At 27.2% G+C, this 10,543-nt stretch overlaps 1 protein-coding gene across 2 annotated transcripts; it reads left to right on the top strand.

The window, feature by feature from the left end:
• The first annotated feature begins 224 nt into the window (after positions 1-224).
• On the top strand, positions 225-6,982 carry LOC112689007 (OTU domain-containing protein 5-B-like). 2 transcript variants are annotated; one of them, XM_025562494.1, is made up of 9 exons: positions 225-1,096; positions 3,288-3,400; positions 4,287-4,473; positions 5,199-5,354; positions 5,483-5,639; positions 5,708-5,925; positions 6,304-6,423; positions 6,496-6,679; positions 6,744-6,982. In XM_025562494.1, the coding sequence occupies exons 1-9, from the start codon at positions 986-988 to the stop codon at positions 6,899-6,901; spliced, it is 1,404 nt and encodes a 467-aa protein (XP_025418279.1). In that variant the 5' UTR covers positions 225-985; the 3' UTR covers positions 6,902-6,982. The 2 variants fall into 2 exon arrangements, with proteins under 2 accessions (XP_025418279.1, XP_025418277.1); XM_025562492.1 differs by having other exon boundaries at positions 231-1,096; positions 4,284-4,473.
• The last annotated feature ends 3,561 nt before the right edge of the window (positions 6,983-10,543 follow it).

Genomic DNA, 10,543 nt, shown 5'->3' on the forward strand with positions numbered 1-10,543 from the left:
ATGGGAACCCGGAGGGGTGGCAAGACGGGGCATTTGTCCCACTCTGGAAAAAATTAATTGAACAGTTAATAACAAGGTTTGCAGTTGAACAACTGCGAAGTCTTTGGTTTTTATTTAATAACGATTAATATGTGAATAACCGACATACTTTATTGTTCGCTAAGAGTACATTTTTTTAACATCCTTTCGATTTAAATCGATTCACTTTAAAGAATCACCCATCTTTAGTGAGACATATCATTATTTAACATTTGACATTGTAAACTGTTCACATCGGCCGTTGTCGGTTATCACGTCACGCGTTATCAGCGCACACGCGTGCCATCTTTTTCACGGACTGTTCGATGCGCTCAAGAATCTTACGGAATCTCGAACGACAATAATTAACGATTCCGTCTGTGCTCCATCGCCGTCCGACGTCGCACGTGCAACGCGATGACCGTCGTTACCGTTGTGCAATAATAATAATAATAATAATAATAATAATTTCGATCAAGAAAGTGCGCTATCAGGTGCATACACGACGAGTTACGGACGATACGACACAAACGACGGCGATGCGTTTTATGCGACCGCGGTTGTTGCGCACGTCCTAAAAGTGCATCCGTAGGACTTGTTCGCGTTCGGTGTCCAATACATCGTTGTACGGTAACCGTCCCGTTAGCGCCCTCGGCGTTTACTTTGATCGGATCGTCGCAGGTGTTATCCACTCGTCGTATCGCGCATTACTTTTTTTTGCTCTCTCTCCCTCTCTCCCTCCTCGTCATCATCTGTACGTGCGTGCGTGCGTGCGTGCGTCCTGCTCCGTGTATCTTTTTGCCCTACCTCCTGGTCTCTTTATCTACATTTTTCTCCCGTAGCTCTGTCTCGTCTGTCGGTTCACCGAGTTAACGACGTTTTTTTCTTTTTCCCCGAGTGGTTGTCTAATTCAATTGTTTTCTTTTCGTTTTTGCACCACCGTTACGCCGACCACGTTTCCGCCGTCATGACGGTTTTGTCGAAAAAAAAGTCGCAGGCACATTCGGAAGATGGTGAACCGTCGTCCAGCGCGCATAATCTCGCTTTGCCGATGACCACGGCCCAAGCACATTCTCAGGTATGTACACGATTCCATCATTGCAGCTGGTGAGCAAGCACAAACGATCATCGGTACCCGATTTGTGTTCGGTCGGAAACGCAATGGTCTCTTTGATTGCTTTTCAATCGACACTCGCTCAGTTTATAATTTTGATTGTCATCGTTACGTACGCTTGTCTCATAGAATCTGAAAAAAGAAATAAAACATTTATTCCTTTTGGCGTATTTGCTCTGTCCTATACAACGTATTTGAATATTATATAATTTAGCGACATTTTAGTCCATCTTATTGCATTGATAATTTAACTAAAATAACCTTGTCTGATGACTCCCAGTAAATATTGTTGATTTTTGGTATTTCATTTATTCATTTTTGTAAGCTTTCGATAGTTGGAAAAAACGTTAAGTATCAGCAAATTTTTTTTTTATGAAAATAAATTAACTAACTTCGCCTTCATATCCATAACGTAAGATTCATGCTTTGATTAGGTTTTATTGAATACTTTCTGCTTCAACTTATTCATTGCCATTAAGTAAGATATCAATAGGTTCATCTTTCAATTATGTGGAAGTATTCATAAATTTATTTCTTCTTTATATCTTAATTTTAAGTGATCTTAGAATGAATTTGTCAACTGAGTCAAGGCTATTAGTTCTGAAGTTTTAACATGTACTTTATTATTTTCCTTTTTCTTTGTATTGATCTGACATATGTCGATAAGAAAAATACTTAATAAGGTTCAACTTGAGTATCTTTTTTTTTTATTTACCACAGCGCTGTGTAGGAAATCAAATATAACTTAATTAATATTTAATTATTCAAAATTATCAATTTTTTTTAACTATCGAAATGGCTCTTTTAACTTACTAAATAATAATAATTTTTATTATTAATTTAAGTTATATAATTATTTTCAGTATTGCTATAGGTAGTATAAATAAAATTTATCTTACAAATTGAAGGACCTTTGAATGCTTATTATATTTAATATATTTAACTATATTTTATTAGGATAATGTAATGTAAATACAAATTTTTTTTTAATTTCAACTTTTAATTTAGTTATCCTTTAATGTTGTATTAGAGTATTTTAAATTTAAATTATTTTCATAGTTGGTTATCAGCTATACATTTTGATTGCTATTAATATAAATTATATGATTTTATCTAAGTAAAAAAGTCTTGGTAGTTCTGAATAGCCATAAAGCTTTAAATGTTTTAATGCATACTACTGAATAATTAACTTTTAACTGATGATTTTATTAAAAACTAAAAAAATAAAACTCATAAGACATATTAACACTAATTATCCTATATTAGTTAATAAAATATTGTGTATTTAGAAAGAACATCAAAATAAAATTAAACTTACTATTTCTTTATTTTAAAATACCAAAACATAATTTGACGTGGTTTGAAAAATCACACACCCAGAATAAAAACAGATAATTGTATAGGAACTTATGAAACCAGCAGCTTTTTCATTGGATAAAACTGTCAGTGGAGGGAGATAATGTAGCTAATAAGTTAGAATTAATTATGTTTTTGGATTAAAGAAGGATATATCTTATGTCTAAAAATATTTTAAAATAACTAATGTATTGAGTGATTCAGCAAAAAAAAAAATTGATTCAAATTGGTGAATCAATTGATGTTAATTTTTTTTGGTAAAATTACTTAGTTTAGACTAACTGCATTGGAATATGTTTTGATGGCTATGTATGGGAGTTGAATTGAATTATTGGAGAAAAAATTATTTTTTGTGTCATGTTTTCGCGTGTAGGAATACATATTATTATAACAGAAAAAAGCTATTCATTGGCTGAAAAATATAATAGTGATATGTGGATAGCCAAGTCAGCTTTTTTAAGTGATATTTTTAACCATTAGATAAATTGAATATAGAAATGCAAGGAAAAATTGAACAATAGTTGATATTGGTTAGAAATTATAATTTCAATTACTTGGATTACTGTTTTTATTTTATTTTTTTGTGGTTAGTTGAATTGTAAATTTCAGGGTCACCTTCATATATAGTTAGGAATCACTGGTCTATAATCTAACTCATAACCTACGAAATAAATATTTATCATTTCTCTTAATTTTTAAAAATTTGCTGCTCTGTGCTACAGAACCCATAGCCCCTACCTAAATATGCCTCTGTATTTAGTTATTTGTTATAAATAAAAAAATGTATTTATTATTTTAGATAAATACATTAGAAGAACGAATCAGCTCTCCTCAAAGATGGTCTGTTGATAATATTGATAATGGATTAAGTTCTAAACAAGCGAAACGTAGGATTCAACGTAGTCCTCATAGGTAATTTATTTTTAAAGTAAAAATGTTTTATCTGAATAAAATGTATACTAACATATTTTCAGTGATAAGTAAAATAAAGTAAAATATTATTAGATTAATTTAAAAGATTTTCAAAATAATCAAACATTTTTTAAATGTGTCTAGATCTCCGATTTCCAAACTTTTTCAGCCACAGAGCCTTTTTTAAGCAGTATTTTCTCGTGGAGCCTCAAGAAATATTTAGTATTAAGTTTTATTTGTCTATGTTCTACAAAGCATATTACACATGATATGTATTTATATAGGAAGAAATTGAAAACGAGATAGTGTACATTTAGTATTATATTTATAAACAATATATCTGGCTGGGAAATAACTGGAATGTGAATGTGTATTATCTAAAATTAAAAAATTATCCTGACGAAGTACCTCCAATGGGAGGTCTCTTCACTCCGTCATTCCTGTTTTGTTTTTATTATTATATCAAATAAGCTTATTGTTTCAATTGTAACAGATTGCTAAATAAAGAATTAAGTTAAAAAAAAAAAAATTATATATTCCTATAGAGATTTTAATATTATTTGTATACTTATTGGTAAATTATATTTTGATTGAGTCTTGTAAAAATATGTATTTGCTTATTTTTTTAAATAATGATTAATAATTATTTACGTTTTTACATTTTCTATCATAAAACGAATGGAGCCGTTTAGAAACAACGGCGGAGCCCTAAAGGCTCTGTGGGACACAGTTTGGAAATTGCTGATATAGATAATTTAGACAAATAAAATTGTGTTTGGTCTATGGACTTTTTTGTATTGTTTTAAGAATTCTTGAACTGTAAGAGATTAGGTTACAATAGAAAATACTTTTAATTTTTATCATATGATTTTTAAATTTCAAGAAGTATAAGGAGTAATAAAGGACGAGATAGAGAAAACTGGGGAGAAAACCGACCATCCACGAATTTTATTTCATGTAAGTGTGGTTCTGTTGATGCGGATGGCCAATGTGATGCAGAAAAATGTGGATACAATAGTGAAGATGAACATGGAGAAGTTTCAAAACAATATAATTCCATGGATTGGGTTGAGGTAAATATATCTATTGTAGTATTATAAATTATAAGATTTAAAAAATAAAACTTCATAAATAAATTATTAATACTTTTTCCTAGTTTAATAATTTTTTAAATCTTACAAAGTATTACAATTAAGTAAAATATTTAAATTAATATTAATATCATTTGAATATGAAATTATTTTAAGATGTGTATAATAATAATAAAAAAAAAAAATTCTCATAACTCTGGTGATAGTAAATCTACTTAAAAATATTAAAGAACTTATAATATAATACAACCTTATAACCTATAAACTGATTAATATTTATACATTAATTCATATTTGTTAAATGAGATAAGATTTATAAATGAAAACATATGTTTTATACTATTTTTAATTTACTAAACACTAATTTGTATTTAAAAAATGATTGCTTTATTTAAATATTATTGAAAAACAACCTGATTAAATAAGATTTTTACTTTAATTTAACACTTTTGTTGTTTAATGATACCTATTAAAATTATATTTATAATTTATATTATAAATATTCAACTACAATTAGATAATAAGGCTTATTTGGTATCCGTGTTACGGAAAATTTTTTATAATTATTTCAAATACTTTGTATTAAATATACTTGTAGTATTCGTATTTGCATATAAGTACAGTGAATTCGTCGATATTAATTGTTTTGTGTTGAGTTGAATTATGTGTTCAATATAGCAAAAATTATAATTCTGTTGTGTTTTCAGCAAGATCGAGTCTTTGAAAAAAAGTTGAAAAAATGTGGTCTGATTTTAAAACAAATGAAAGATGATGGTGCTTGTTTATTTAGAGCTGTATCAGATCAATTATTTGGTGATCAAGATATGCATGACATTGTACGAAAACAGTGTATGGATTATGTTGTGAGTTATAATTATTCTTCCAACATATTATTTTATTGATTTTTGGTTTATTGTCTCATTATTTTAATCTTCTTTGTATATAGTACTATTTTTACAATAATGATTGTTAAGTTAATCATACTTTTTAGGCAAGCAATAAAGACTACTACATGCAGTATGTTACTGAAGATTTTAATACATATATTGCTCGAAAAAGGCTCGATCAAACTCATGGAAATCATGTAGAAATACATGCTATGTCAGAGTTATATAATCGTCCAATTGAAGTTTACTGTTATGACATTGGTAAATAAATAGCTATGGATTTTTAGAGTTCTTAAAACTATCATTTACGGTTTTGTTATTGTTTTCAGAACCAATAAATATATTCAATCGTGCAAATACATCAGAAACTTTAAATGCCCCAATCAGACTATCGTATCAAAGAGGTAGTCATTATAATAGTATTGTAGATCCCCATAAAGCCACTATTGGTGTAGGATTAGGATTACCAAATTTTTCCCCGGGTTCTGCTGATAAAAAATTGTTAACTGATGCAGTTCGTCAGAGTGAAGATTACATGTTGGAACAAGTATGCTTACTTTGTTAAAATATTTAATTAGAATTCTAAGTAGTTATTTGTTATATACTTCACTTATATATATTTTATTATTATAACATTTATCATTTTCATTATTTTTAGTATTAAAACTTAATGTTATTATTATTATTATTATAATTATTAGTCTCCGTTGTAATAAAACTGAGTTTAAATCATTATTGATTAATACATTTTTTTTTTAATTTAATAAATTACAATTCGTAATTTGTCATTGAAAACTAATTTTTTTTTTTATAGTAATTATTTCTTATTGATATATCCAAAATAATGAATGTATATAATTATAGATAAATTACATTGATTCTAGAATAATTATAATTTAAGATATATTTATATTTTATTATTTAGACCATGTTAGAAGATAAACTAAGAGCTACTGATTGGGAAGCAACAAATGAAACGATCGATGAACAAATAGCACGAGAAAGTTATTTACAATTTCTAAAAGATAATGAAAAGCGAAATAAAGTAATAATTTTAATAAAAATCTAAAGACATTAAAAAATTTAAAAATTATGTTATAATTATTTATTGTTATAGTGTGATAAAGAGTCTGCAGTAACATCAACTGCTACTTCTGCATCTGTTGTTAAATCTTATCAACCTCGAACTTCACCACCAAGATATTCAGTTGGACCAAAAACACCGCCTAACACGTCCCCTTGCAGAGATTATTCAAAATTAGAAAATTCACCGATTGTGGCATTACCTCCTCATCTTTTTGGTGAATATTTTTGAGTACAAATTTAATTTATGATCGATTACCTGTAACTTATTTTTGCATGTAGGTATGTCAAAATGGGAAGATATTGGAATTTTAACTCAAGTGTTAGCTACTTCACAACAAGAATACCTAGACAATTTAAAAAGGCAGCACGATGAGCAAAAAGAAGAAGTTGATAAACAGTTCTTGTATGATTTAGAAAAACCTTCAACTTCTCATTGATACTTAAAAGCTGTATAATCGTTTTAATATAATTTTTTTTTTGTTATTAAAAATCAACCTAAATTTTTTTTGCATATATTTTAATGATTACTTTAAAGTATATAAATTACATCATTTTATATATTTTATTGATTTTTAATTTTCGCAAAAACAAATTATTTTTATATATTTGCTGTGATTTTCTGCCGCATCATGCATTTTGATAAAATATGCTATATTCTTAGTATCTTGCTGTCATATTAGATTTATTAAAATACTTTAATGTAGTTATATTTTTTTAAATGTATTTTGTATACTTATATAGGTAAGAATATATCAAATTAAAATTATAAGACGTAGCAATTAAATGTTCACTTACATGCACAGAGTTTTGTATTTTGAATTTCACTTTGTGTATTACTTATTGATTATATATTTTTTGATCCATCATTGTTGGTTTGTGGGTGGATGAAAATGTTTAAAGAAACCACATATTGTTTTTCTTATATTTAATAAGTATTTAATCTATTTTTTAATAGCTAATTTTTAATTGCTTGAATTTATACGCAATAATGAGTTGATTGTTTTCAACTTCATTTTTACATACTGCAAATGTGTAAAACTTAAGTAGACTAACAATGTTAATTGAGTAAAAATATTATTAAAATATTTCATTTTGTTTACTAAAAACCTTTTTTTATAATTTATATATTTTGTAATGTAATTGATACTGCAACAATGGTATCTGTATTTTTTTTGTCAGAGTATAATGTAATTTTTTTTAATCTAAGTCTTCAATTCTAAAGTTTATGAAGTTGAACGTTTGCTTATCTTAGGTGTGCTCGTTAACAGTACAGAGTTAGATTATTTTATATATGTATCATATATTATGTGATACAATTTTGTATGGATATCATTATTATTGTGTTCAGTCTTATTTCAATATCAAAATATCTTGAACTGTTAAACATGATCTCTTAAGATTAAAGTCAGTTTTAAAGTTTAATTCTAAAAACGAGAGACTTTAAAAAACTTTTAGATCCCTTTTATTTACTCTAAAAATCAGAATTATTATTATTATTATTGAAAAACGTATAAATAATAATGAGAAGTAATTAGTAAAAAACAGAATTATTTATTAGAACTTGTATGTTGTTTAGTAGGTTCCTAGTTACTGGATAAATAAAGAGTTAAATTAAAGTGATTAACAAATTATATTTTTGTAATACACTATAGGTACTTGTTAGAAGTTCTGGAGCACACCTCTATAACTGTCAGGTTATTAGAATATTAAATAAAAATATTGTGATAGTAATATTTTTTTTGATTTTAATATTTACCATATAGTGTAATTGAATGTGTACCTATGATTTTTTGAATATATTATTTCATTTACAAAATACGTGACCTTTACTTTATTTATCAACTGTTGTATTAGTTGTTCTGTTACGCATAGCTAAAGTATACTTCAAATTCTTAACCAACTTTCAAGTCAAAATTCAATCAGCGATAGGGTTTTTTAATGATTTACAAATACATTAATACATAAATCAAAACTTAAGTGGTACATCATTCTTGATTGAATCGTAGAAACTATGATTCAATAACTGCAGATACCAATGCAGTTGACTTAGTCAAAATAGGATCTTTAACCAACAATATTAGGGGTTTTTGGCGCCTATGCCAATACCTTTTTAACAATAAATATGGTAGCACTAACTAATATGAAAAGTAAATGAACTCGAAACAATACAGAATTTCGGTACCTAGTAATAAAAGGGAGCTTCTGAGTCCATTTTTTTATACAATTTTTAAATATTTTTAATAAATAATTTTAATAATTTATTAAAATCACTTGTACAATTAATTTAAGACTTAATAATGAAAACATTTATTTAGAATGAGATATTAAAAACTTATACAAAAACGGTCAAGTTATTGGAATAATGGTACATAACGAACTAACACTTTATAATAAAAAAAAACTGTAAAAAATGTATAAACGAAACAGTGTTACAATATAGTATATTTCAGTATAATTCAGAAGTCCGCCTTAATATATTTTAAAATTGTAAAAAAAAAAATGGACTTCGAAGCTACTTTGATATATTTTAAAATTGTTAAAAATGAACTCAGAAACCTCTTTTATTACTTCTAATTTTGCTCAAAATGAAACGTAAAAAAAAATATCCTAATACTTCACAAATACTTGATACGTAGTACCCATATACATTTACGAGTCGGTGTTGCTTGATAGAATTAAGAATTACGATTGACTAACATTTTTCTTGCACCAACATTATTGTGTCGTATGCATTGCATTCAGTATACTAATATAATTTTATAACAATTGCTAATCAAACCGAAGCAGTGGCGCCGATCATCTAAGTCAGTGGTTCCTAAAGTGTGCACCACGGTGCCTTAAGGGCACCACGACCACTTTCTAAGGGCATCGTGGTCTACGGTTCATAACAAATAGTTTAAAATGTATAAAATTGATTTTTCCTTTTTGTTTTCGTAAAAACTTTATAGCAAATAATGTAATATTTTCTATTGTATAATCGGATATTCTCATTTTAACCCTATAATATTTTTGTATAATAATTATATTTATAATATGATATTATCTTATTTTGTATAATGAATATTTAAATGATTATAATTAGTTTTCAATTTAATATGGTTGATCAAATGTAGTTTAGTAGCTACTAGCTTACCTATGTACAATTGAACGATAGAAAAAAATGCATTTAAATATATTTTGTTCGGGTTAAAAATTAAAAAAAAAAAAAAAATGGCTTATTCATTGAATTATGTGGGCGCTTGAATCTGCAATTGTTAAATTGGAAAAACTATTGGAGGCTCCTTGATGTTCGATGTCATAGTATATTCTAAACATTTTGGCGCCACTGAACTGAAGTACCTTCTAAATAATTCGAACCGAAACATTTCAATAAATAATATGTGTGTGGACATTGTAAGCAAAACAAGGCCGTATTTGGGGGGGAGCCCAGGGTGTCTGGACCCTCCCACCGAAATTTCTTTAATATTTTACGAATGTTAAAAATACTTATTTATTTTTAATAACAAAATAAATATTTTCAGTCAAAAATGACTTAAGCTCCAATTAATCGTTGACTGCTTTTAGTTTTATATGATAATATCATATGAAAATATAATATTAATTTTAATAAAAGAAGATTAAATCTTTTTCTGTATTATTTTTAACCAAATATCTGTAGTTAAAATCAAAATTCAATGAAATTATAATATACATGTTTTGGACCTTTTCCGAAAAAAATTTATAGATATGGCCTTGAAGCAAGACCTTGCAAGGTGGTAGTTGCCAGGGGCGCAAACTATTAAATATAAGCGGAGACGTGTTAAAATTTTATATTTGACAGGAGTTGGGATATTTTTCCCAGAATATCCCAGAATAATGAATTATGCTGTATGATATAAATATGATTCGTACAAAACGCAAATTCATCTTTAAATGTTAAAGTTTTGTTATTTTTTTTTTTTTTTTAAAAATATACAAATAAAATATATAAATAGGTAGGTAATAGGTAGGTACTTATAAATATGTAAGAGACAAACAATTGCATTAACCCTACAATTGTGCCTTATTGTCTTATTCCTTTTTATACGAATATAAATCTA

The sequence above is a fragment of the Sipha flava genome, unplaced genomic scaffold (assembly GCF_003268045.1).
Source record: "Sipha flava isolate LNK unplaced genomic scaffold, YSA_version1 41_pilon_pilon, whole genome shotgun sequence".
Taxonomy (NCBI): Eukaryota; Metazoa; Arthropoda; class Insecta; order Hemiptera; family Aphididae; genus Sipha; species Sipha flava.

Bases quoted from the DNA above. Each gene is read 5' to 3' on its own strand.
- LOC112689007 (XM_025562492.1), top strand. From the start codon at position 986: ATGACGGTTTTGTCGAAAAAAAAGTCGCAGGCACATTCGGAAGATGGT. The intron at 5,355-5,482 runs GTGAGTTATAAT...CATACTTTTTAG, and splicing joins AACAGTGTATGGATTATGTT to GCAAGCAATAAAGACTACTA. The intron at 6,424-6,495 runs GTAATAATTTTA...TTATTGTTATAG, and splicing joins ATAATGAAAAGCGAAATAAA to TGTGATAAAGAGTCTGCAGT.